This window comes from Electrona antarctica (genome assembly GCF_951216825.1).
Source record: "Electrona antarctica genome assembly, chromosome: 21".
Lineage (NCBI taxonomy): Eukaryota > Metazoa > Chordata > Actinopteri > Myctophiformes > Myctophidae > Electrona > Electrona antarctica.
The window spans coordinates 40,409,470-40,436,873 of NC_136802.1; the positions used below are offsets into that span (position 1 = coordinate 40,409,470).

Genomic DNA, 27,404 nt, shown 5'->3' on the forward strand with positions numbered 1-27,404 from the left:
TCCAGTGTGAGCACATTGTGCCTTTCCTAACTTTAGCCATATCATCTGAGCCCCATGGTGTCCGACTCTGTGGCCGTGCTGTGCCATCGGATCATAACTGTATTTCAGCCTTGGGCTACATAAAAAAAAAAAAAAAAAAAACCTTGAGACTCGAGACTCGACTCGGACTCTAACCCCACAGACTCCAGACTAGACTGACTCGAGCTCAGAGACTCATGGGCATCTCTTATATCTGGTAGCCTGGGAGGCATATCATTTTTGGGTTTCTGATCTGTTCGGGAGCAGATGATAATTTATGTCATGTTGTATTCACTGGTTTGTTTGTAGTCATCAGGCCGGAAGCCCCGAACCGGAATCTCGAAATAATCCCCCGCGATCAAGGGCATCATAATTTTATGGGCCTACCCAATAAAATCCTTTATGCGGAATATGAACCTGACACGTTTCTTCTTGGAATAGTTTGTTTGGTATATATCCATCCATCTATTATTCCAACTCGTAGCGACTGGCAAGACTAAAAACCGACAGGGGCGACCACGCCTAATCCGGATCACACAGGCAATTCTGGGTGGAAAGTCTGGTGACGCGAGGTTGGGTACCTGCTCATCAGGGGTCCATGGCTTCCAGCTGACACCTCCTACCTGCTCATCAGGGGTCCATGGCTTCCAGCTGACACCGTTGCAGTGGAACAGTCGACTCATGCTGTGGTTGAAGTGGAGCAGGCCCTTCAGCTCGGGGACACAGGCTTTGGTGTCCACCGTCACCTGATAAAGACAACGTCACAAATTAACGACGTCGAAATAAAAAAAAGAAGTCTTCTGAAAGAATATATATTCAAAGATTTGTGCCGCATTTTTAAGATTTTTCAAAAATAGCAGACCTACAAGCTCGTAGCGCGCCACTCGGTGTCGCGCTATGAGCTTGTAGATCTGCTATTTTTCAATAGCTAAAGTATAACATAATGCTTAGTTAAAACACCAAAAGGGGTTCCCGCCCAGAATGGGTTAATGAGGAAACTTGTTTAGTACTGTAGTATCGTTACTAAATGTAAATGTAAAACAAAACCCAAAAAAACGGACTGTAAGCACTTTTGATATTTTCAAGTGGGCTCTGATCCAGAAAAGGTCTTCGATTATGCCGGCTAAAATCTGTGATTTTGCGATGAAATATGCATAATGTGGAATGTTTTGAAATATGCGCAATATGCAAAAAGTTGTAAAATATGTAGGGTTTTAACTTTTAAGATATGATTCTATCCAGTGAAATATGCGGGAAGTTGTGAAATATGCGGGAAGTTTGCGCGGTCATGCACCCTTTTTGAAAACATTGCATAATCTGCACCATTTGGCTGATTATGCGGCAATTTATGCGATCGCATAATCTCATTTTTCTGGAGGGTCTACATAACAGGCTGAAACTGAGGTATTAGCAGGAAGGACGTCTCACCTGTCCTTTGGCTGGTCCAGGTTCCTCTCTGCCTGGTCCTGGTCTGGCCTTGGTGACCGCTGACAGACCATGGCCCTGGCTGCCTCCGCTGACCACTCTGCTGACCACACGGACCTTGGCCTTCCTGCCCTTCCTGGACGGAGATGTGTCGTCCTCCACGCGCATGTCGGTGATGCCGTGGTACTGTGGGTGGGATTAAACACCATTTTGACCCTGAGATCAGATTCTAAAAAATGTCTTCTACATCCTGACAGTTTTCTGAAAAGGCTATGTTTCTATGTCAGTCGTTCTTCGATTTTTCAAAAATAGCAGACCTACAAGCTCGTAGCGCGCCACTCGGTGGCGCGCTATGAGCTTGTAGATCTGCTATTTTTCAATAGCTAAAGCATAACATAATGCTAACACCAAAAGGGGTTCCCGCCCCAAATGGGTGTAGATGTAGATGTACGATATTGGACATTCCTAAAACACGACAGACGTCTTGAATGCTTACCGTAAAAATGTTTCTGTTTCTATTTCTTTGTATTGTATGTATTACCTTGTGTTGTTCTTGCTTATTGTAGTGTCTGAGAAATGCTTAAATTGTAAATTGTAATTGTACATTTCTAAGCACTGAGGAGGGTCTTTGATGCTTACCGTGTAAATGACATCTGTTCCATTGTTGAATACAGAGGAGGGTGCAATCTAGAGGATGACAGATAACATGGATAAGGAAAGGTCAAGTCTGGAGAGGTGTGTTATACTTCAGTCAACTTATTTCAGTTGTACAACAGATGTGACCAAACCTGAGAGACAATAATGGGCCCTATTATGCGTGTCTTAAGTACCAGGTCTTATGACTTAACTTAAGACCTGGAGGCGTGGTCAATGCTGTTTGGCCACTCAGAATAGCCAAATGGCATTGATCACGCCTCCAGGTCTTAAGTTAAGTCATAAGACCTGGTACTTAAGACATGCATAATAGGGCCCAATAAGTCATTGGATTATTACCGGTATTCATTTCAGTCATATGAAAGCAGGGAATCATAGCTTTAAATTGACATATTATTGGCTGTGCAGTTTGACCCACTGGTTTTTGAGATATGGCTTATAGAGTAATGTCTTGCAGAGATACAGCAAGCTGAGAAAATAGCCTAATTAAATTAGCCAATTTAGGCTAACGGCATTTATGTCATGTTTACATGCCGAGTTAAGCTTGACATTTAAGTGAAATGTAGCCTGAAATGACATGATTACTAAGATCAATTTACAGATCAATTTAGATGGAAAAATAAAGGAAAAAGAAAACAGCCTTGCCACGATGGCACACATGTCACAAATGATAATGTAGTGTAAAAAATAAATAAAAAGAATTAGAACAACTTTGGTTCCATTTGTACACTCTCAGAGGGCAGTATTATGCGTGTCTTAACTTAAGACCTGGAGGCGTGGTCAATGCTGTTTGGCCACTCAGAATAGCCAAATGGCATTGATCACGCCTCCAGGTCTTAAGTTAAGTAATAAGACCTGGTACTTAAGACACGCATAATACTGCCCACAGAGTGAGTGTGTGGCCTTGCAAAATAACATCGACAGCTATGAGGTGTCCAATGCCAATCCCATTTGGGGTGGGGCTTAGCAACGAGTCAATTATGCGGTGGTGGCCAGCTGCCTTTACCGCTGTTCCACCCAAGTGCTGAAAACGCTCAAGTCAATAAAGGAACAGGTATACGTACGGTCTTCGGGTTGCTCAAGGCTCTCAGATTCTTCTTGGGCAGATCGGCTGCTGCTGCAGGGTCCCGGGGCATGCCATCTCCACGTGCAGGGGGCCGGGGGATGCTATCTCCACGAGCAGGGGGCCGGGGGATGCTATCTCCGCGGGCAGGCGGGGGCCGAGGGATGGTATCCCCGCGGGTCCTCCAGATGACCTGCTGGGACTGCGTGTCTGCGTCTGCGTCCACGGGCAGCTTCTCCAGCTGAATGGATCCGTGCTGGGGAGGGTAGAGCTCCGACTTCACCTCCTCGCCTCCCAGGACGGGAAGCCGCCCCTGGTCCCGCTGCACTCCACATTGTCCTGTCGTTTTGAAATATGAAACGCTCGGTTTTCGGTTTTTGTGTCACACTCAGCCACCATGAAGGCCGGAGTCATACTCTGGTCTGGTGTCACAAGCCCCCCAAAATACCGCACCTACAAGCTCACAGCCAGCTCAGTGGCCTAGTGGTTAGAGTGTCCGCCCTGAGACTGGGAGGTCGGGGTTCAATCCCCGGCCGGGTCATACCAAAGACTCTAAAAAATGGGACCCAGTGCCTCCCTGCTTGACACTCAGCATCAAGGGTTGGATTGGGGGTAAGTCCCTGCGACATACTAGCGTCATGTCCAGGGGGTGTACTTGTACATCAAGCTGCCTCACGCTACAGAAACAGGAGATAGGCTCCTGCCCTATGGGCCTCATGGCTCGGCAAGGCTACTTACTACTACTACTACAAGCTCACAACCAACGTGTTGTGAGCTTGTTAGCTCGGCTATTCTCGTTCTCGGCCATTGTTGGCGAGCGACTCCATCGCAAGAAGCAGAATAAATTAGGTTTAACTCACTTGCCGCCATCAGTGCCATCTAGTGGCTGGAAACGCACTTGAGAAACGCCACCAATGTAAGTCAACGGGAAACCCGTTCACTTGGAAAAACGGGAGACAGGAGGTGTAAAATCGGCTATGTAACGTGTCCCGCGAATGTTATTTAAAGGGGCATTCCACTCATTTTCAACATTTTACTATGTCATTAATATACCATAGAGCTGTTGTGTGGAAATAATAAAAAGTCCCCCCATTCTGTGTTTCCTAGAACTGTAATTATGAAAAAAATCATTAACATGGTGAAACAGATCTTGATGATGTCATCAAGATGTGTTTCACCATGTTAATGATTTTTTTCAGACCTCTAGTTCTAGGAAACACAGAATGGGGGGGACTTTTTTTTATTATTTCCACACAACAGCTCTAAGGTATATTAATGACATAGTAAAATGTTGAAAATGAGTGGAATGCCCCTTTAACCCATTTTGACCTGAGATCAGATTCTAAAAATGTCTTCTACATCCAGACATGTTTCTATATGTCAGTCTTTCTTCGATTTTTCAAAAAATAGCAGATCTACAAGCTCGTAGTGCGCCACTCGGTGGCGCGCTATGAGCTTGTAGATCTGCTATTTTTCAATAGCTAAAGCATAACATAATGCTAACACCAAAAGGGGTTTCTGCCCAAAATGGGTTAATGTGCCAAAAACATATACATTTTCTAACCGCGATCATAAACGCTTTAGTTATGAGCCACAAATCAAGCTTGTTTTTCAGCCTGGGAAAAAAAACGAGATCAATGGATTCTAAAAATAATCCGTTCTAATAGACATCATAAGCCTGCTGACTTCCGGTCTCACTTCCGGTCTTTTCCTGTTTACTTCCATTGCAGCACGGCAACCGGAGCGACAGACAGGTGCAGAACAATGTTATGAAACGTAATCAATAATTGTAGGAAAAAAAAATCACACTCGGGTGAAGTGAGAGGGAGCTCTTGTACATCATCACATCCGGTGCTCAGCCAATCGAATCATCACATTCCATGGTACACACAAGACACACAAAGCTGGGCATAGGAGGGGCCCCTCAAAAATACGTCAAAAGACGATACAGGCGGGGGGTGAATTAACATTGTTAACTCTGAGGGTCTGTGATGGTGATTTAACCCATTCTGGGCGGGAACCCCTTTTGGTGTTTTAAGCATTATGTTATACTTTAGCTATTGAAAAATAGCAGATCTACAAGCTCGTAGCGCGCCACCAAGTGGCGCGCTACGAGCCACCAAGTGGCGCGCTATGAGCTTGTAGGTCTGCTATTTTTGAAAAGTCGTGAAAATGTGGTGCAAATCTTTGAATATATATTTCAGAGCGAACATTTTTAACTAAAATATTTGCTTCTGGGGAGGTCCCTGGAACAACATATTTTGAGATGGGGGTCCGTAGCCCAATAGAGATAATTCAGGGGGTCCTTGACATGAAAAAGGTTGAGCACAACTGACATAGAAACATGGGTTTTACTTTTTCAGAAAACTATTAGGATTTAAAAGCCTTTTTTTAATCGCCATCAGTCCAAAATGGGTTACCACTCACCTCTCTGAGTGTCTACGATGGTGATTTAACGCTCACCTCTCTGAGTGTCTACGATGGTGATTTAACACTCACCTCTCTGAGTGTCTACGATGGTGATTTAACGCTCACCTCTCTGAGTGTCTACGATGGTGATTTAACACTCACCTCTCTGAGTGTCTACGATGGTGATTTAACACTCACCTCTCTGAGTGTCTACGATGGTGATTTAACACTCACCTCTCTGAGTGTCTACGATGGTGATTTAACACTCACCTCTCTGAGTGTCTACGATGGTGATTTAACACTCACCTCTCTGAGTGTCTACGATGGTGATTTAACACTCACCTCTCTGAGTGTCTACGATGGTGATTTAACACTCACCTCTCTGAGTGTCTACGATGGTGATTTAACGCTCACCTCTCTGAGTGTCTACGATGGTGATTTAACACTCACCTCTCTGAGTGTCTACGATGGTGATTTAACGCTCACCTCTCTGAGTGTCTACGATGGTGATTTAACGCTCACCTCTCTGAGTGTCTACGATGGTGATTTAACACTCACCTCTCTGAGTGTCTACGATGGTGATTTAACACTCACCTCTCTGAGTGTCTACGATGGTGATTTAACACTCACCTCTCTGAGTGTCTACGATGGTGATTTAACACTCACCTCTCTGAGTGTCTACGATGGTGATTTAACACTCACCTCTCTGAGTGTCTACGATGGTGATTTAACACTCACCTCTCTGAGTGTCTACGATGGTGATTTAACACTCACCTCTCTGAGTGTCTACGATGGTGATTTAACACTCACCTCTCTGAGTGTCTACGATGGTGATTTAACGCTCACCTCTCTGAGTGTCTACGATGGTGATTTAACACTCACCTCTCTGAGTGTCTACGATGGTGATTTAACGCTCACCTCTCTGAGTGTCTACGATGGTGATTTAACACTCACCTCTCTGAGTGTCTACGATGGTGATTTAACGCTCACCTCTCTGAGTGTCTACGATGGTGATTTAACACTCACCTCTCTGAGTGTCTACGATGGTGATTTAACACTCACCTCTCTGAGTGTCTACGATGGTGATTTAACGCTCACCTCTCTGAGTGTCTACGATGGTGATTTAACACTCACCTCTCTGAGTGTCTACGATGGTGATTTAACACTCACCTCTCTGTGTGTCTACGATGGTGAACATGGCCGTAGACACGCTGCCCAGCACGGCTCCCTCGGGAGACACCAGGCTCAGCTCAAACGTCTCCTCGGCCTCCTCCAGGCGGTCCTGGTTGATGTCCACCTGCCAGCTGCGCTTGGACACGCCTGGACACACACGGTGCACACAGTGACGTCAGCATGTGATGTCACAGTAAGATGTCACAGTGACGTCAGCATGTGATGTCACAGTAAGATGTCACAGTGACGTCAGCATGTGATGTCACAGTAAGATGTCACAGTGACGTCAGCATGTGATGTCACAGTAAGATGTCACAGTGACGTCAGCATGGCGCTACAATTTTTGTCATTTAGAAGACGCTATTAACTCTTATATTGCCATGCTAGGTGGCAGCAATGTCTTACACTAGCCGATAATCGGGCATTTTTGACACTCGGGGCCCGACCGCTCAAAGCGCGATCGGGATCGGCCCGATCAACATCAAGAATGTTTGATATTTGCTCTGCCCCGCTCCGATTATCCTAGTGTAGTGTGTGGTGCGATCAGACATATTTCAGATTGATAAAAATCGGCTAGTGTAAGGCCACCTTAAGTCTATGGGGCCGTGTGGGGAGATCCCATAGCTGGGGGTGACGGGGGTGTAGGAATATGTTCGTACCTAGCGGATAACGTCCCATAGCTGGGGGGTACAAACATATTCATACTTAGCAGAGAAAGAATTACGGCCACGCTACACCAGGCTTTTCGCGCACAAAACGCGCGCGTTTACCCCCGCGCGTGCGTTAGGGTTAGGCCTAAACGCGCGAGAAAAGCCTGGTGTAGCGTGGCCGTTAGACTGCCCTAAGAGCAGTAATGACAAACCGCCCTCAGAGCAGCAAATTAACATTGTTGAGTGTATAACATTGTGTGTGTGCGTGCGTGCGCGCCGTGCGTTTACATATCAGTGGCTGTGTGCGTACCTGGATCAAACTGAACGAGGGACGAGGGGCTGGTGATGAAGTCTTTCCCTGCTGTCGCTGTGATCTCGTTCGTCTATAGGGCCGTGAAAGAAGACTGAGAGAATCACCTTACAGTCTGTTATGTATAGAAATACTTAAAAAGGCATATGTTTTTAGTTTAGTTTTCTGCTTTTCTTTGGTTTTTCAGAAAGTTCCCAAACTGGACTGTGAGACAAGGCTTACGGTTTTATGACAACCGCACAATATTACTGTAATATAACTATTCCAAATGTCATGAATCATTATTTATTTTATTTTATCGATAACGATAGTTTGTGCTCACTCATTTCCAATGTACAAAGGAACAATTATATAGCCTAAAATGTATATTATAATTTATAACCTAACCCATTTAGGATGGTAAGTCCTTTTGGTGTTTTTACACTTCAAAATGGGAACCCATTTTGGGGCTCTTGTTGCTACTGTATACAGTATATAGCAGTACATTTGTTTTTTAATAAATACTTTTTACGTTTTTCAGAAAAAACTTCAGGATTTAGAAGGCGTTTTTTTTAAAGCCATTTTGGGGCGGGAACCCCTTTTGGTGTAAGCATGATGTTATGCTTTAGCTATTGAAAAATAGCAGATCTACAAGCTTGTAGGTCTGCTATTTTTGAAGACCACTGAGATAGAAACATAGCTTTTTCAGAAAACTGTCAGGATGTAGAAGACATTTTTAGAATCTGAACTCAGGTCAAAATGGGTTAAATCGGCCTATAAGTCCTACAATAATTATCACATAAATCATAGTTCTGTACGACTGCTGAGAAGCGGACCTTGACGGTGACGTAGGAGGACTCGGCCAGGTTGCCCTTGCGTAGGATGTCCAGCGAGAAGCTGCCCTGGTCCTCACACGCCTGGTACGAGGACGCACCCAGTGCCACGCTGGCCCACCGCAGCTCCAGTCTGCACGCAATAAGTACACTATAAAGTACACTGATATACACCCAGTTCCACACTGACACATCTTGTCTCTTTTCTATACGTATGTTGTTCAAACTGTGATGTTGTGCTGTAGCACGGCCTGGTTTAACAGCCTATCAATGGCATATAAGAACAAACTGTATAGCCAAATTAAGATCTGCGCTAAAATTGTTGGTAGGCCTGTTGAGGTCATGTTACATTCATTTAAAGAAGCCCAGACCAAGAGCATGCTTAGACTGACATGTTTTAAATGATGAATATCAACTGTTGCCCTCCATGAGGCGGTTTAGAGTCCCGAAATATAAGAGGATATGTTCTATTGTTCTTGTTCCTGTCTGCTTCTGTGATTTGTGTCCTGTAATGTATCTTGTGTAATGTATTGTGTATGCCCTGTCTGTATCTTGAACGGTGACGTCATGGACGCAAAGCAAATTTCAGTGAAAGCTGACAATAAAGTTCGTATCGTATCTCCAGTCTGCAATAATACACATACAGTACACTGCGTACACTGGACCACTGCATCTCTAGTCTGTCAGCAATAAGTACACTATGAGTAGTACACTGGACCAATGCATCTAAGTATGGTTCTGGCCGAGTGGAATAGTAAGAGAGTGGCGACACGCTTTGATCTCGCCGCAAAGCGGGTGCCTATGGGCTATAGTTCCAAACATTGTAACTATCCCATTGAGATAGAACGAGCACTGTAACATTCCATTGTTACAATGGGGATATCGGGATATCGGCAAAAAAAAAGAAGTCAATATCGGACATCCCGCTATGGTTCTTACGTATGTGAGGGTCCCGTGTTTCCCAGAGGGTCCGACACGGTGAACTCCAGACTGTCGGACAGAGCCTCTTTGGACGGGTCGATGACGTAGACCATGATCCTTCTGTTCAGATCCACCTGGGAGAAACGCTGGTGGACGAAACCACCTGCAAAGAACACGCACACACACACGCACGCACACACACACACACACACGCATGCGTGCACACGCACACATTTCAATTTCTTTATTTGAGTCCACGTTTATAAAATACATTATCAAGGGCACAAATATTTTTCACACACACACTCGAAGCAACATACTGTATGTGTCTCGATGCTTGAATCCAAACAAACCCTAAATGTACAGAATATGAGCAACACATGAACATGAACTTATTCACAAAGTCAACAATATTGGTCAGTCTGTCATATTACCAACACCTGGGAAAAATCATGGGTACAGAAACACCTTCGTCTGCAAATAGGTCGACTGCCTTGCCTATAATTGAGGAGATTGAACAGTATGCTGCAAGCTGCTTTGCCTTACCCCAGTGGCGTGCACAGACATTTAGAGGGGCAGGTGCTCAAGTTAAAAAAGGGCACCTTGTGCAGCGCGTGGAACCGGCCGGTTGCCTTAATCCATTTTGGGCGGGAACCCCTTTTGGTGTTAGCATTATGTTATGCTTTAGCTATTGAAAAATAGCAGATCTACAAGCTCATAGCGCGCCACCGAGTGGCGCGCTACGAGCTTGTAGGTCTGCTATTTTTTTTAAAGAAAAAGAAAAGGTTTTTTTTTTTTTTTTTTTCCAAAAGGGCACATTGCCAAAAGGGCAGGGGGTGCTCTAGCACCCCCTAGTGTCTATCTGTGCACGCCACTGCCTTACCCCATAATCCTCATGCCACTGACAACCAGCCTGTGGACATGCGCAAGCTGCCAAATACGTATAGCCTATATTAGAATAGATGTATAATGGCTTGTACTAATGGTTGGTATTTTACTTGTTTAGTAAACAAGTAAGACGCGCGAACGCGGGAAGCGAACGCAGCTCGTAAATTACAATAACAACAATTAGAATAAATTACGTACTTGTTTAAGGTTTTTTTCAAGTTCTCTTTTTTTAAGGTTTTTTTAAGTTAAGTTTGTGTGTGTGTGTGTGTGTGTGTGTGTGTGTGTGTGTGTGTGTGTGTGTGTGTGTGTGTGTGTGTGTGTGATACAGCCTCGCCCTCTGGTGGCGGGCGGGTGGTGTTACAGCGTGTTTCCTACCTGTGACAGAGTTCTCCAGGTAGCCAAAGTGCGGCGGCCTGACGATGCGGTAGGTGAGCTCGTCCTCGGCGCTGTGAGCGTCCTGAGCTCGGAGCTCCCTGGAGGAGAGGTAGATCCCCGAGCGGCCGTCCGCCAGACGCTCCGCCTTCCACGCGGGCTGCAGCTTGACCACCTCGGGGGCCGACGTGTCCAGAGTCTTGATCTGCAAGAAGGTTTTTTTTAGCTCAGTGGTTCTCAATTTATCTTATTTCAAGGACCTCCAGTTTGGAATGCATTAAAGGTATATTCAGTGATTTTACTTAATTCAAATATCACTTTTTTTTCCTTTTTTTCTGGATAATCCTCCCTACTATAGAGTGTGCTGACCATATAAGGAGTTCCTCCCTGTCCCCAATGAGCCCCTGGGGTCAAAAAACCCTAGTTTCAGTTTTGGTGGCGGGTGGCAAAGCCTTCATCCAATCAGGATGAGAGGGGACTTCCTCCAATCATGATCGACTGGGGGCGGGCCTTGGTGCACATGCTGTTGGCCTGTTGCACTTCCCCCCACTGTAGAGCGTGCATGTGCACAATTTGTTACCGGGGCGGACTGGGTGGTTTTCCAAATCACCCAAATCACTGAATGCTCCTTTAAGCCATGGACTCCCCCCCCCCCCCCCCATCCATAACTCTTGAGTGTACAACAGTAGGGGTGGGACGATATGGGTACCTCACGATACGATATATATCGCGATATTAGGCCCTCGATAACGATAATATCACAATATTCAATATATTGCGATATTTGCGATATATCAATATATTGTATGAAATTTCATCAACGATATATCACGATATCTGCAACTACAAAATACTTGGAACTGAAAAAATGCTATTTTCGTGCTCGGACACAAGGAGGGACACACACATAGCTGTCTATAGTGGTTGCACCACTCAAACACTAAATTAATAGTGTTTGGGAAAAAAAAGAAAAACGTTTTTTTTTATTTTTTTTATCGATATTGTAATAATCAATATTGATTATTTATCGCGGGAGGACGTATCGATATATATCGCCATATCGATATTTCAGCACACCCCTATACAACAGGGCTGGACTGGACTGGACTAAAAAAATGTGGCCCAGACAAGTGGCCCTGACCGGTCGACCACGACGGACACGCAGATACTCTACAGCCCCGCTCCGTTGATGCACACACAAACAAACAAGCCCTTATCTCATCTCCATTCATTAAATGTTGTGTACAATAGTATCTGTAGATTTGTCTTGAGGTGTCCCTACCAGACACACCACTGTGTCATGTATGATACCTTAAATTGGCTAACTCCTCAAACGAGGAGGCAGTTCCACTGGTTGCTTTTCATTTTTAAGTGCATTTACTTTAATTATCCATCATATTTAAAACAGTTATTAGTCACATATAACTCTAGATACCCTCTTAGACATACTCAACAACTTTACTTTTCTGTACCCACAACATCTAATGAAATTGGGAGACGTGCTTTTCAGTTTAAAGCTTCATCCGATTGGAACACCTTGTCTGTTTCTTTGAGATCAATTACATAATTTAACATTTTCAAGGCTTCTTTGCTTGTAGACCTGAAACCCATTTGTACTTGTTTTTGATTTTTGGAGAGAGGTGTGTACTTTAATGCTTGATTATTCTTTTTATCTTTATCTTTATCGTTATTTTTATTATTTTCATTATTAGTATCACTATTATTAGTATTTTGTTGTTTTATTAGGTGTATTAGGTGTTTCAGTGCAGTTGCTTCTGGTCTTGATGTAGTGTTTGAGTAGCCTGGCTAATAAGCCAGACCGAATCAGCCGTTGGCAAAAATAAATTGCCTGCCGTGGAGAGCATCTTTGTTTTGTTGATGTTGTAAGTGTATTGTTCTGTGTCGACATGTTTAATGTATTGTGTTGTCTATGTACTGTATTCATTGTGTTGTGCCCGAGGACCCCCTCTAAAACGAGATGATACATCTCAAGGGGCAATCCTCTAAAGGAAATACAATTTCAATATAATACCACCACTTTTATACTGAAAAACCTCCCTCCATGTTCTGATAATTACCATAATGATCCTAAGTCCAGGCCTGGTGTCCAAGGTCTGGATTCATTTAGCTGAGAACTCACCTCTTCAGACTAAACCTCAGCCCGTAGCACTCGACGCGATGTAGAGGTTAAAATGCAATGCAAATAGCACGTTACGTAGACAGATGCCATGTCCATGTGTTGACCTAGCATCCTATAGTTTGTATAGTTTCAATGTACACATGTTTGATCATTATTGTAAGTTTTAGATCAATGCTGCCTATGTTCTTGGTTTACCTATACCTGTATGATCCTAGATTACTGAGGCACTACACTGTCTCTAAGTAAAAAGTAGCCTACAAAATTGTCCCTCTGAGACATAATAGTACATGTACTTGGTTAGGTCACTCCGCAGTTCCATGGACTTCTATTATGGACTCCCAGCTGCCTATCAAGAGTGTGACTGCGAACCTGGCCTCTTCACAGAGCACGACCATGAATTCCTACCATATTATACTATATCACTACACGGTATATTATCTTAACATTATTATACTATACGACTACATTTTGGCTAACATCATTGTTATACCATATTATATTATCTTACACTATTACATTTAGTATCATTGCTATTGCTACTACTTGTATTTGCCTGTATGTCCCTCTCTGTCTCTCCCTGTCTCTCTCTTTCTCTCCCCAGACACGGTCGAGAGAGCCACCCTAGAGTCGGGTTCTGCTTGACGTTTCTTCCAGCTAAGGGGGAGTTGTTCGTTACCACGCTGTCGCACAATTGCTTGCTCTGGGCGGGATCTCTGTTGGGTCTCTGCTCTACATGTAAAGTGTCTTGAGACAACTTGTTGTGATTTGACACTTTAATAAAATGTAATTGAATTACAGACAGACAGACCTGGACAGTGAAGAACACAGGCTCGGTGGTCAGCCGTCCGTCCAATAGGAAGCCTCGGTTGGATGTGTCGGCGGCGGTGAAGGAGAAGCGGTCGATGAGCGAGGCTCCTCCTCCGTGAGCGTAGCTCACCTCCAGGTCCTGCACGTTGCTCTGGCTGAAGTTACCACCGGGGGGCAGCGGAGTGCCGTTCAGCAGCAGCCTGCCGTTTCAATAGGTATACGCAACACTTTAATCGAACGGATTGATCCAATCGAACAACAGACACCAGTTAATCGAACTGATTAAAACAGTGGTTTTCAACCAGGGGTTCCAGGTGGTCCCTATGCAGCTAAATGATAAGAGTTGGTAACCAAATGGACCAAATAGACCCTTATATATAGATCTTTAATTCTCGAGAGACCCTTACGGGTCCATTTGGTTTTATGGGTTTATTTTGTCAGCGCAACATAATGTGAAGTATTGTAGAGCAGATGATAGCAACAACCACCAATGAATGCAGAGGGGCCGCCAACAATGTGTAGCTTCCTCAATGCAATTAGCCCTTCGCTAAGTCCCTCCCCAACCCGTCCTTGTCCAATAGGCACGTTAGCAGCGCAGAGACAGGTCAAGCTGTCCTTCTCACCCAATTGAGATGCATGTCAAATGACGCGATTTAATGGAAATAATGGATCATTTCAGAAGCAAAACCTTCAAAATGTCTTCTAAATCTAGTCAACCAGGCCTGCAGTAGGTTATGCACTGGGCAAATGTGCATGACATTATTTAAATAAGCTAGAAATACGAGGAAATGACAGAGGGAGAAATCTGCCGTACTGTATTACATTTATTTTAATCATCGTACATTATCATACATCATCACATTCCGTGCCCAGCCAATCAAATCATCACATTTCATGATACACACAGACGGACACACAAAGCTGAGCATAGGAGGGTACGGTTGCAGCACTGGCGGAACTACTTTGGGCCGGGCCGGAGGGCTGAACCTGCTTGTACAGTCCAGGCTGTCCAGTGCAGTACATTCTCATCAGACATGATATTTTATAGCTATAAGCTCTGTATCTGGTTAATTGCGGGAGGATGCGGAATTTGCGGGGGCCCGCTGGTTTTATCTGTCGTGAGTGACTGTAAAAAATCGTCCATCGATCATCTGACAGCCCGGGCCCCCAGGAGGTCCGGGCCGGGGGGAGACCACCCCCCCTTCCCCCCCGGTAGGTCCGGCCCTGGGTTGCAGTCCTACCTGCCATACTACTTGTAATAGAGTGTCTTCTAGGTGAAAGAGCATGCCACTGATTAAGAACATTATTTCCACCTGTGCTGATTAGCAAGATCCCCTGCAGCTGTTTGTAGCCTCTGAGTGTGTGTAGAATCATGGATAATAAATGAATGTCCTACCTGCCGTCCTGCATGTACAGAATCATGGATAATAAATGAATGTCCTACCTGCCGTTAAGGCTGTCCCCAAACATTCAAGGTTCGAATGTTCGCTCGTTAGGGTTGGCACTCGAATCTTAATTAATGGGATTGAACCATTCGTGTTTTTTTTTTGTTTTTTTTTATTAAATAAAAAATATTATAATGTTTTCCCTTTTTTTATTAACTCGAAAATTTATCTCGGCGAGAATGCGATATGAGCATGTAAAAAAAGTAAGTTTCAAGTGCATTCCTGTCAGAAGTTATGATTTTTTAAAGAAATATCTCCTAGTTCTGCTGTCCCATCTCCCGTGCGTCTCTTAATTTGGTGATTGGCCTGCAGCTGAGTTGATTGACCTTTCTCACCTTGTTCTGTGAGAACAAAAGAGTTCCATTGAATGGAATGTCTGACGTGTCTCTCTCACACACACACACACACACACACACACACACACACACACACACACACCAGCATGATCGCCGACAGGGGGAACCGTTCTTAGCCATGATATATTAGCATATGCTCTCTAGCATCACATCACAAAAAGCAGGGAACTCTGATCATTGTTAAGCACTTCAATGCGCTTCTGAGAATACACAGGTGGGACAAATAACGAGCAATATACGCTGTTTTAGCTGCCTGCAGATCAGCTGTTTTCGCAGAGCCACTTGACGGTGTGTGTGTGTGTGTGTGCGTGTGTTGGGAGAGACGAGAGAGATTGATAAAGAGCAGGGGAGACGCGCTGCGCTCTGATCGAGAAGGTTATTTTTTTAAATTAATTAGAAACAAATGGTCCGGATGTTCGCTCGAAAATTCCTGCCGAAGTTCGAGTCCTAAAAAAAGGGCTAAGGTACAGCCTTACCTGCCGTACTGCAAGTATAGAATCATGGATAATAAATGAATGTCCTACCTGCCGTACTGCAAGTATAGAATCATGGATAATAAATGAATGTCCTACCTGCCGTACTGCAAGTATAGAATCATGGATAATAAATGAATGTCCTACCTGCCGTACTGCAAGTATAGAATCATGGATAATAAATGGATGTCCTACCTGCCGTACTGCATGAATAGAATCATGGATAATAAATGGATGTCCTACCTGCCGTACTGCATGTACAGAATCATGGATAATAAATGAATGTCCTACCTGCCGTACTGCAAGTATAGAATCATGGATAATAAATGGATGTCCTACCTGCCGTACTGCAAGTATAGAATCATGGATAATAAATGAATGTCCTACCTGCCGTACTGCATGTACAGAATCATGGATAATAAATGGATGTCCTACCTGCCGTACTGCAAGTATAGAATCATGGACAATAAATGAATGTCCTACCTGCCGTACTGCGGCGGCTGCACCAGGACGTAGCGCAGGGCGTCAGCGGGGGTGTCGGGGTCGCTCAGGGTCATGCTGTGGGGGTCCAGGGTGACCGTGGCCCCCCGGGGGACCGTCAGACCCTCGTTCCTGGTGAGGGACGGCAGCACGCGGTCCACCATCTCCACCTGGACCTCCAGGGTCCCGTTGCGGCTGGCCTCGCCGTTACTGACCACGAACCTGCAGAGGGTAGGGACGCACACACACACACACCACAGAGGTGTCGGTTGGTGGTTCTCAAACCTTTTTGTGTGACATCCAAATTGATACGTATAAGCCCACGGACCCCCCGATTTGACAAGATTTGCTAAAAACATAGAGCACCGAAGTCTGACCCCCAGTCTATCTATACTCTATCGGGCGCTCCGGGGTTTCCTCACTCACTGGAAGGTTTCCAGGGAGGCGCTGGCGCGGTTGTCGTGCACGTACGCCACCATGTTGGCCGCCACGTCCATCTGGCTGAAGGCGGAGATGGCGAGGCCCGGGTGAGCCACGTACTCCAGGTGGCCGTGGGCGGGCGGGCGCGTCACGGCGTACAACAGCGCCTCCGGCCGGTCCGAGCCGTCCGTGGCCAGCAGCGCGTCCGTGGTCAGCACCACGCGGTCCCCGCGGCTCACCCTCACCGGCCTCGTGAAGACGGCGATGTTTCCTTGTGAGGAAAGTGAGGACGAGATTATTATTTTGATTTTTTGTAACCCATGATTTTCACCCAGTGTCAGTTATGTAACCCTGGGCTCTATACTCCTGCTTTGCATGTTTGTTTTTTGTTTTTTTGTTTGTTTCTATACCTACCTTAGGGCAGTGGTTCCCAAAGTGGGGTGCGGGGACCCCTAGGGGTACTTGAGGGAGTTCTAGGGGGTACCTACGGTAGCTCAATTAGAGATAGTTATGGGTCTGTAACTCTGAGAGTGTACAAATGGAACCAAATGGACCCGTTACTCTCAGAGTTAAATTAACAGTGGTTTTACAATATAAATTGGGGGTCCCAGAGATAGAAATCGGGGTTCCATAGCATAATGCGTGTGAAAGTGGGGGTCCATGACAATAATATGTTTCGGAATCACTGCCAGAGCCGTAAAAATCCTCCCTTATCGGGGTCACTGGAATATGTTTTCAAATGGGGGGGGTCCGTGGACTAATACATGTTGATTTGGGGGTCCTTGACACGAAAGAGTTTGGGAACCACTGCCCCTAGGGGACACGGGGAGAACATGCAAACTCCACACAGGCTGCATGTCTCGGATGGAGATGTTGGAAGTGTTGAGGTTCTTATTACCTTTGTCCATGTCTTGGATGGAGATGTGGAAGTGTTGAGGTTCTTATTACCTTTGTCCATGTCTTGGATGGAGATGTGGAAGTGTTGAGGTTCTTATTACCTTTGTCCATGTCTTGGATGGAGATGTGGAAGTGTTGAGGTTCTTATTACCTTTGTCCATGTCTTGGATGGAGATGTGGAAGTGTTGAGGTTCTTATTACCTTTGTCCATGTCTCGGATGGAGATGTTGGAAGTGTTGAGGTTCTTAATACCTTTGTCCATGTCTTGGATAGAGATGTTGGAAGTGTTGAGGTTCTTATTACCTTTGTCCATGTCTTGGATGGAGATGTGGAAGTGTTGAGGTTCTTAATACCTTTGTCCATGTCTTGGATAGAGATGTTGGAAGTGTTGAGGTTCTTATTACCTTTGTCCATGTCTTGGATGGAGATGTGGAAGTGTTGAGGTTCTTATTACCTTTGTCCATGTCTTGGATAGAGATGTTGGAAGTGTTGAGGTTCTTATTACCTTTGTCCATGTCTTGGATGGAGATGTTGGAAGTGTTGAGGTTCTTATTACCTTTGTCCATGTCTTGGATGGAGATGTTGGAAGTGGTTGAGGTTCTTATTACCTTTGTCCATGTCTTGGATGGAGATGTTGGAAGTGTTGAGGTTCTTATTACCTTTGTCCATGTCTTGGATGGAGATGTTGGAAGTGTTGAGGTTCTTAATACCTTTGTCCATGCCTTGGATGGAGATGTGGAAGTGTTGAGGTTCTTATTACCTTTGTCCATGTCTTGGATGGAGATGTTGGAAGTGTTGAGGTTCTTATTACCTTTGTCCATGTCTTGGATGGAGATGTGGAAGTGTTGAGGTTCTTATTACCTTTGTCCATGTCTTGGATGGAGATGTTGGAAGTGTTGAGGTTCTTATTACCTTTGTCCATGTCTTGGATGGAGATGTGGAAGTGTTGAGGTTCTTATTACCTTTGTCCATGTCTTGGATGGAGATGTGGAAGTGTTGAGGTTCTTATTACCTTTGTCCATGTCTTGGATGTAGATGTGGAAGTGTTGAGGTTCTTATTACCTTTGTCCATGTCTTGGATGTAGATGTGGAAGTGTTGAGGTTCTTATTACCTTTGTCCATGTCTTGGATGGAGATGTTGGAAGTGTTGAGGTTCTTATTACCTTTGTCCATGTCTTGGATGGAGATGTGGAAGTGTTGAGGTTCTTATTACCTTTGTCCATGTCTTGGATGGAGATGTTGGAAGTGTTGAGGTTCTTAATACCTTTGTCCATGTCTTGGATGGAGATGTTGGAAGTGTTGAGGTTCTTATTACCTTTGTCCATGTCTTTGATGGAGATGTGGAAGTGTTGAGGTTCTTAATACCTTTGTCCATGTCTTGGATGGAGATGTTGGAAGTGTTGAGGTTCTTATTACCTTTGTCCATGTCTTGGATGGAGATGTGGAAGTGTTGGGATGGCGAGCGGTTCTCTCCGTCCATCAGGTGGAAGACAAAGAAGTCGTGCTGTCCGGTAGCGGTGCCGCTGTGTGGAGCGGTGTGGAGGTATCTCAGCAGGTTCAGGTCCACGGCCTCCTGGCTGACGTTCTGTCCTGCAGCCAGCGTTACCCAGTCACCCTCCACCTCCTGACACACACGCACACGCACACGCACACGCAAACACACAACATTGAATTAAATCACCTTTGTGTCCATTAACCATTACTGCTCATACATACATAGTAAAAATCACACCCGTGTGAACTGAGTGGTGCAACTCCCCTCTCCCCCTACCCCTCTCTCTCTCTCTCTCATTAGCAGGCAACAGTGCAGCACTATCTCTCTCTCTCTGTTTCTGGCACAACAGCGCCACTTTTGCCCCTACTGCTACTCATAGTCGCATAGTCACATAGGTTAACACATAGCCACATAGTCACATAGGTTAACACGGACATTGCTGTTCCTTGGAGTGGTTGCACCACTCAAAAATGGTAGGCTACCTAAAGCATAGAAGAAAAAAGTCCTTATGCACACCTACAGGGGACAGGTGTGGCGGATAAATGAACTGGAAGAGTAGGAAAAGTCTGGAATCCCGCACACTGTCTCCACTTACAGGTCTGACCGACCGAAACCAGCGGATTCGACCGTTATCTCTGCATTGGAACGGCGAAATCATCCGTTATCAGCGCGTTTGAATGGTGCCAAAATGTCCATACTGGCATCCTCACCTGGTGGACGTGTCATTTCCAACTATTGTCGGTGCATGGAACTAGGAGCTACTAATATATACTATTCTCTGCCTATCAGGACGTAACTCGGACGGCGCTGATTCGGGTCTGGTGGCCTTCGCAACGCTCGGCACGGCGACTCGCTCGGCTAGCGCCTCGCTCGGCGGTGCCTCACGTAGCTCATGGCCACCAGACACGGCACGCCTCAGTCAGGACATCAGTGATAATGACAATGCTACAATCGCAGATAATGACATACTGAACAGTGAGGATGCCAGTATGGACATTTTGGCACCATTCAAACGTGCTGATAACGGATGATTTCGCCGATTCAATACATGATACCAGTCGAATGGGGTGCCGAAACGTTGCTGCTTCTGTATGTGAAGACAGTGTGCAGGATTCCACCCTTTTTCTAAGCTACCTAAAGCTGACATTCTTGTATTGGTCTCTCCAAAAATATACACATTTAAAAATATGTAATTTATGTGTCAGGCCACAAGTGTCAAGTGGCTTGACACAAATAAAATAATAATTATTATTATTATGTGTGTCCCTGGCTGGCTGACTGTGTCCCTGGCTGGCTGTGTGACACACACACACACACACACACACACACACACACACACACACACACACACACACACACACACACACACACACACACACACACACACACACACACACACACACACACACAGTATATGATGATTTTGGGTGTGACAGTACAGTACAGTACAGTACAGTACAGTACAGTACAGTACAGTACAGTACAGTACAGTACAGTACAGTACAGTACAGTACAGTACAGGGACCCCCTGGGCGCGTTCCTGTGGGTCTGGAACTTCTGTCTGGAACTTCTGTCTGGGGGACCCCGACACGGAGTTTCACCACTCACTTCACACAGGTGTGATTTAATTTTTTTTTTTACATTTTTTTTTTTACAGTTAGTTGGAAGTAAAAATGCACTCGCGCATTCCAATCAACTATCGTTCCTTCATTCGTTCCTTCATCCATTCATCAAATTTGTTACAAATGATGGGTACAACGATGACTACGAACTATTCAAATTAGGCAAAAAAATTGGCATAATGCATATCATAATTTTGACACACATTCAGTTGAACATTAGCCCATTTAGACCTGAGGCAGAGTCTAAAAATGCCTTCTACAACCTGATCTTCAAATATTACAAAACAAGATGGACTCATAATTGCCAGCATGCTCTTGTTTATGAACAGCTATAGTCCATTTGTTTGCCTGAGCCTCTGCTCACGGCTTCACGTTGCAGCGTTCAGAGTATCCAGCCAATATGGCTTCACGTTGCGGCGTTCAGAGTATGGGTTTTATGCCGTTCAGAGTATGGGTTTTATGCCGTTCATACTATGGGTTTTATGGGTAAGTCTCCCATTGGCTTAGAGGCAGCCTAGGGGCAGCTATTCATGAAAGAATTTCCACTACAATCGCTAGCAGAGGTAGCCTCGGTCCCAGGCTCACTTAACTGCGAAAAAGAAGAGCCTGGTCACAACCTAGGACAAATAAGCTATCTAAGGCAGGACTTCCGCCGTGTAACCCCCCCCCGGAAGTTAACGTTTTTTGACCAATCGCCGCGTTGTGTTCCCGAAAATGTATTCCCGCTGAAATGATCATTGGGTGGGGACTAGTAAACACAGCCGCACCGCGTGACGTAGTTATCTTACACGCAACACTTCCGCCACTTCCGCTGATAGTCTTTTCAGCTTAGGTCTTGCCCAGGGTGTAGCAGAGGTAGGTGAGCATCCAGATGCTTTTTAAGCAGCTGGCTAAACATATGTTGCTATATTCTGTACATATAGCAACGACAACCCAAAAGGGGTTCCGGCCTTGAAAGGAAAAAGCCCCAAAAGGGGCCCCTGTCCTATGAAGAGAATGAAGTGACAGACTGACCTTGACCTTCACCTGCAGCAGTCCCTGTGTAGGAACGCTCTCTAGAACATAGAGGACGTGAGCGGAGGGCGTGTCGTCGTCCTGGGAGTACAGGGTCACGCTGGAGATTAGCCTGGCCTCGCCTGGATCCACCTCCAAACCATTGTTCCTATAACGGACAGAACAAGTCGTAAGGACACCTCCAAACCATTGTTCCTATAACGGACAGGACAAGTTGTAAGGACACCTCCAAACCATTGTTCCTATAACGGACAGGACAAGTTGTAAGGACACCTCCAAACCATTGTTCCTATAACGGACAGGACAAGTTGTAAGGACACTTCCAAACCATTGTTCCTATAACGCAGGGGTTCTCAACCTTTTTGGCCGGGGACCCCCGAAAATGCTTTGGCAACGTCTCGGGACCCCCGCCCCGCCCCCTCCCGACCCCCAATATAAATTGACTGCTACAATAACCTTAATAATAGAGACAATACACCATAAATAAATACTGAAACCATCATCATTAGGGAAGGTGTATGCATGTACTATGTGTACTATATGTAAACTCTTCATTTCCACTTTACAGCCATTCAGTTGCAAAAAAAAACAAAAAAACTTTGAAAATAATTTGGGGACCCCCCAAAATAATTTGGCGACCCCCCATGGGTTGAGAACCCCTGCTATAACGGACAGGACAAGTTGTAAGAGACACCTCCAAACCATTGTTCCTATAACCGACAGGACAAGTTGTAAGAGACACCTCCAAACCATTGTTCCTATAACCGACAGGACAAGTCGTAAGAGACACCTCCAAACCATTGTTCCTATAACCGACAGGACAAGTCGTAAGAGACACCTCCAAACCATTGTTCCTATAACCGACAGGACAAGTTGTAAGAGACACCTCCAAACCATTGTTCCTATAACCGACAGGACAAGTCGTAAGGACACCTCCAAACCATTGTTCCTATAACGGACAGGACAAGTTGTAAGAGACACCTCCAAACCATTGTTCCTATAACGGACAGGACAAGTTGTAAGGACACCTCCAAACCATTGTTCCTATAACGGACAGGACAAGTTGTAAGGACACCTCCAAACCATTGTTCCTATAACGGACAGGACAAGTTGTAAGAGACACCTCCAAACCATTGTTCCTATAACCGACAGGACAAGTCGTAAGAGACACCTCCAAACCATTGTTCCTATAACGGACAGGACAAGTTGTAAGAGACACCTCCAAACCATTGTTCCTATTACCGACAGGACAAGTTGTAAGGACACCTCCAAACCATTGTTCCTATAACCGACAGGACAAGTTGTAAGGACACCTCCAAACCATTGTTCCTATAACCGACAGGACAAGTTGTAAGGACACCTCCAAACCATTGTTCCTATAACCGACAGGACAAGTTGTAAGAGACACCTCCAAACCATTGTTCCTATAACGGACTGGACAAGTCGTAAGGACACCTCCAAACCATTGTTCCTATAACGGACTGGACAAGTCGTAAGGACACCTCCAAACCATTGTTCCTATAACCGACAGGACAAGTCGTAAGGACACCTCCAAACCATTGTTCCTATAAGGGACTGGACAAGTTGTAAGAGACACCTCCAAACCATTGTTCCTATAACGGACAGGACAAGTCGTAAGGACACCTCCAAACCATTGTTCCTAGAATGATAAGAAGAGTTCTCAACGGCCCAGCCCTAATTGGGCGCTAAGTGGGCAGAGACCGACCCGACTAATTAGCATACTTTTAGTCGCCACCGCGATGCTTCCAAACTGGCCGACAGCCGACGGTCTGTGCTATCTGGAGCTACCTTTAGAGTAATGTTAACTCTATAGACACATACAAAACACCTAGTGGTCAATTAGAGTAATGTTAACTCCATAGACACATGCAAAACACCTGGGGGTCTATTAGAGTAATGTTAACTCCATAGACACATGCAAAACACCTGCGGGTCAGAGTTATGTTAACTCTACAAAACACCTGCGGGTCAATTAGAGTAATGTTAACTCCATAGACACATGCAAAACACCTGCGGGTCAGAGTTATGTTAACTCTACAAAACACCTGCGGGTCAATTAGAGTAATGTTAACTCCATAGACACATGCAAAACACCTAGTGGTCTATTAGAGTAATGTTAACTCCATAGACACATGCAAAACACCTAGTGGTCTATTAGAGTAATGTTAACTCAAAAATCACGGCACTTTATCTTTAACGTTGAGAAAGTAAAGATTCCACTCTCTCAGAGTTAAATCAACACTTTACGAGGAGTTTAGCGCTCCACCTTATGACTCTTGGCTCCTGGTCGTTGACCGGCAGGACGGTCACCGTCACCCGTCTGGTCAGCTGGTGCTTCCCGTCGGTCAGCTGGAGAGAGAAGCTGTCCTCCGTGTTCTCTGAGCCGTCATGCACGTACACCAGAGACATGCCTGCAGGTCGTGCGCGGGCGCGCGCACACACACACACACACACACACACACACACACACACACACACACACACACACACACACACACACACACACACACACACACACACACACACACACACACACACACACACACACACACACACTCTTAAGTCATTCAAGAGGGACTCCCTACCTGCCCCAGGGGAGATATTGTAAAAGGACAGCACTACAGATGTGCCATTCCTAGGCCTGACTCACACATCTAGCATACAACATTGATGCATGCTAGATGTATGAAAGGGTTTGTTTACATCTTGCCCCAATGCATTTGTGTTGTACGGCTTCCGGCTGTGTTTCGACTGCCCCCCACCCCCTCATACAACACAAATGTTGTGTCAAACAATGTGACTCCCATTGGAAATGCATTGTGAGCTTGCATCTGTCAATAAGTCTCATGCATCAGCTATACATCAATCTGTTGCGAAGTTGTGAGTCAGGCCCTAGGCTTCACTCACACCTATACATCTAGCAATGTTGCATGGTAGATGTAAGCAAGTTGTAAGTGTCATGGCCGCCCCAATGCATTTCCAATGGAAGTCACATGGTTTGATACAACATGTTTGCCTACAAGCTGATGTATGTACGTATGTTGTATGTGTTTCGACTGGCCCACCTCCCCCTCATACAACACGTTTGTCTCTTCAAACCACGTGACTCCCATTGGAAATGAATTGCGAGCTTGCAACAGTCAACAAGTCTCATGCATCAGCTATACAACATTCTGTTGTGGCAGTGTGAGTGAAGCCCTACTCTTCAGGCTTCCCTGATCTTTTCCTGAAGGGCTTCTGAACATGCGTGTTTTTTCCCTGAAGGTTTTATTCACCGATTAGACTAAATGGCCTTGCAAACGGGGAGCGATAAAACGCACCTATAGTTCATTTTCAATGAGACCTGCGTTTTTTGCTCAGAGAAGTCGCGGTGCGACAAACGCAAGCGTATTTACGTGAGCACACGCCCGCGACTCACCAGACCTGGATTCGGTTTAGCTTTCTTTTTACGCTTGCGTTGTCGCGCCCCTCTTGAGCAGACGCAGACCTGTAGCAGACCTGTAGTTGATCCAGGCAACAACGTGGGCGTTACTCGCTCCCCGTTTGCAAGGCCCTTAACCCATTTAGGCCTGACGTCGAAATGTAAAAAATGTCTGACAGTTTTCTGAAATACCTCATGTTTCTGTATCAGTTTCATGTCGAGGACCCCAAAATGATATGTAATAATTGTCCGCCGACCCCCATCTGAAAATATGTTGTTCCAGGAACCCCCCCAGAAGCAAAGATTTGAGTTAAAAACGTTCTGAAAGAAGATTTGCGTCACATTTTCACGACTTTTCAAAAATAGCAGACCTACAAGCTCGTAGCGCGCCACTGCTACTATGAGCTTGTAGATCTGCTATTTTTCAATAGCTAAATTATAGCAATGTTTACAACACCAAATGGGGTTCCCGCTAGGGCATTAAGCAACTAGTCGACTCGACTAGTAAATCCACTAGTCGACCTTGTTGGTACTAGTTGACTAGTTGATAAGATTTTTTTAGATTTTTTTCCCCCGATTTTGTAGGCCTCAAGATCAGGTACATTATAGTTATAGTCACCATGTACACAGTTTTTCAATGTACAAATATATTAAAAAAATATATATATATTTTTTTTTTATTTTGTACATAATAGGTAGTTAAACAACTAGTCGACTAGTCGACTAGTAAACTAGGCAACTAGTCAACTAGTAAAAATGACTAGAAGTGAACTTCCCGCCCAAAATGAGTTAATGCTAATTCTACGGCTTTGTTACTGAAAAGAAGTGTCCAGCAGAGGAACTCTATTCATGGAATCTGAATAGAGTTACCATATAACAACTTGGTTAAATTATAGTTAAACATCAGCATTACTTCATTTACAAGAATTATTTTATAGTTATTTTTTTATTAACGTTTGCCTGTTTTCTCTCCTGTGGTACTAACGCCAATACAACATGGAATTGCAAATTATAACGCACCTGGGATTGATATAAACTGATTTAGCTTAGAAAGCACGAGTATCAATTTCAAACACAGTGTTGGCAAGTATTAAGATGTTGATATTATTTTTGTATTCATCTTTAGGGCCCCTAATCACACCTTACAAAGCACGAGTGTATTTCAAACACAGTGTTTTTTGAGTGGTGCAACCACTCCAAGGAACAGCAAGGATGTCCGTGTTCAAATAATATTTGATTTGCACCACTCAGTTCACACGGGTGTGATTTTTATTTTGACAGCAGTAACTGCCTGTCATAATTTCATCAATATCAAAGTATTGGACATTATTAAGATCTTGATATTGATTTTGTATTCATCTTTAGGGCCCCAAATCACACCTTAGAACAGGGGTCGGCAACCTTTTTGACATGAAGTGCCATGTTTTCATTTTCGTTCAGCTTAATTATGTCACCACATGTGATATTTCCATCTGATTTTGATTGTCCACAGGCTGTACATAACTTTTTATGTGGCCTATTTTCGTTCACACACTCAGAGCCCAGAGTTTGAGTGAATGTAGAATTATGTGCACGGTGTCATTTATATATACTGTAGATGTGAGGGGACTTCATTTAACAAACGTTTTTGAATACTTAATATTTTAATATTAAAATAAGAAATCTCTCTCACACACTTATGCCAGTGTGCCAGTGACCACCCTCCTCTGTGGAAATGTTGGCACCCGTGCCTGAGGTTGCCTACCCCTGGTGCAGACTATCGTGAGATTTAGCACGTGGTCTAATGAGAAACCGCAGCCAATCAGAATCAAGTATTGGGGCTAACCGTTTTAGAATTAGATATTTATTTTATCGTTCTACCATTTCTCAGATCCGTCATGGTAAAGTCCTCCACGGGTGTACGGGCGTCTCTCCTGCTGTGGACCGACCCGACGCTGTCCCCGCGCTCGGGGGCGGTGGACCCCCCGCCGTTGACGACGATGTCCCCGTGTTCGGGTCTCCGCAGCACGGTGAAACGCAGCTCGTTTCCGGGGACGTCCAGGTCCACGGCGTTCAGGACGGACGAGTCCAACTCCTTCATGTCTCCCTCTCGAACCTTCTCGCACACACACACACAGA

The 27,404-nt window shown here is 45.0% G+C and overlaps 1 protein-coding gene across 1 annotated transcript in view; it reads right to left on the reverse strand.

The window, feature by feature from the left end:
- Window positions 1-27,404, reverse strand: part of frem1a (Fras1 related extracellular matrix 1a) — a 66,390-nt gene that overhangs the window by 4,991 nt on the left and 33,995 nt on the right. Inside the window, exons 22-37 of the mRNA XM_079491601.1 lie at window positions 27,147-27,381; window positions 24,132-24,276; window positions 21,845-21,992; window positions 19,130-19,337; window positions 16,823-17,087; window positions 16,400-16,618; window positions 13,644-13,842; window positions 10,699-10,900; window positions 9,454-9,598; window positions 8,518-8,647; window positions 7,703-7,775; window positions 6,740-6,889; window positions 3,162-3,499; window positions 2,083-2,130; window positions 1,447-1,629; window positions 642-764 (exon numbers count right to left, since the gene is read on the reverse strand). Coding sequence (XP_079347727.1) covers window positions 642-764; window positions 1,447-1,629; window positions 2,083-2,130; window positions 3,162-3,499; window positions 6,740-6,889; window positions 7,703-7,775; window positions 8,518-8,647; window positions 9,454-9,598; window positions 10,699-10,900; window positions 13,644-13,842; window positions 16,400-16,618; window positions 16,823-17,087; window positions 19,130-19,337; window positions 21,845-21,992; window positions 24,132-24,276; window positions 27,147-27,381 — 2,811 coding nt within the window. The remainder of the gene's footprint in view (window positions 1-641; window positions 765-1,446; window positions 1,630-2,082; window positions 2,131-3,161; window positions 3,500-6,739; window positions 6,890-7,702; window positions 7,776-8,517; window positions 8,648-9,453; window positions 9,599-10,698; window positions 10,901-13,643; window positions 13,843-16,399; window positions 16,619-16,822; window positions 17,088-19,129; window positions 19,338-21,844; window positions 21,993-24,131; window positions 24,277-27,146; window positions 27,382-27,404) is intronic.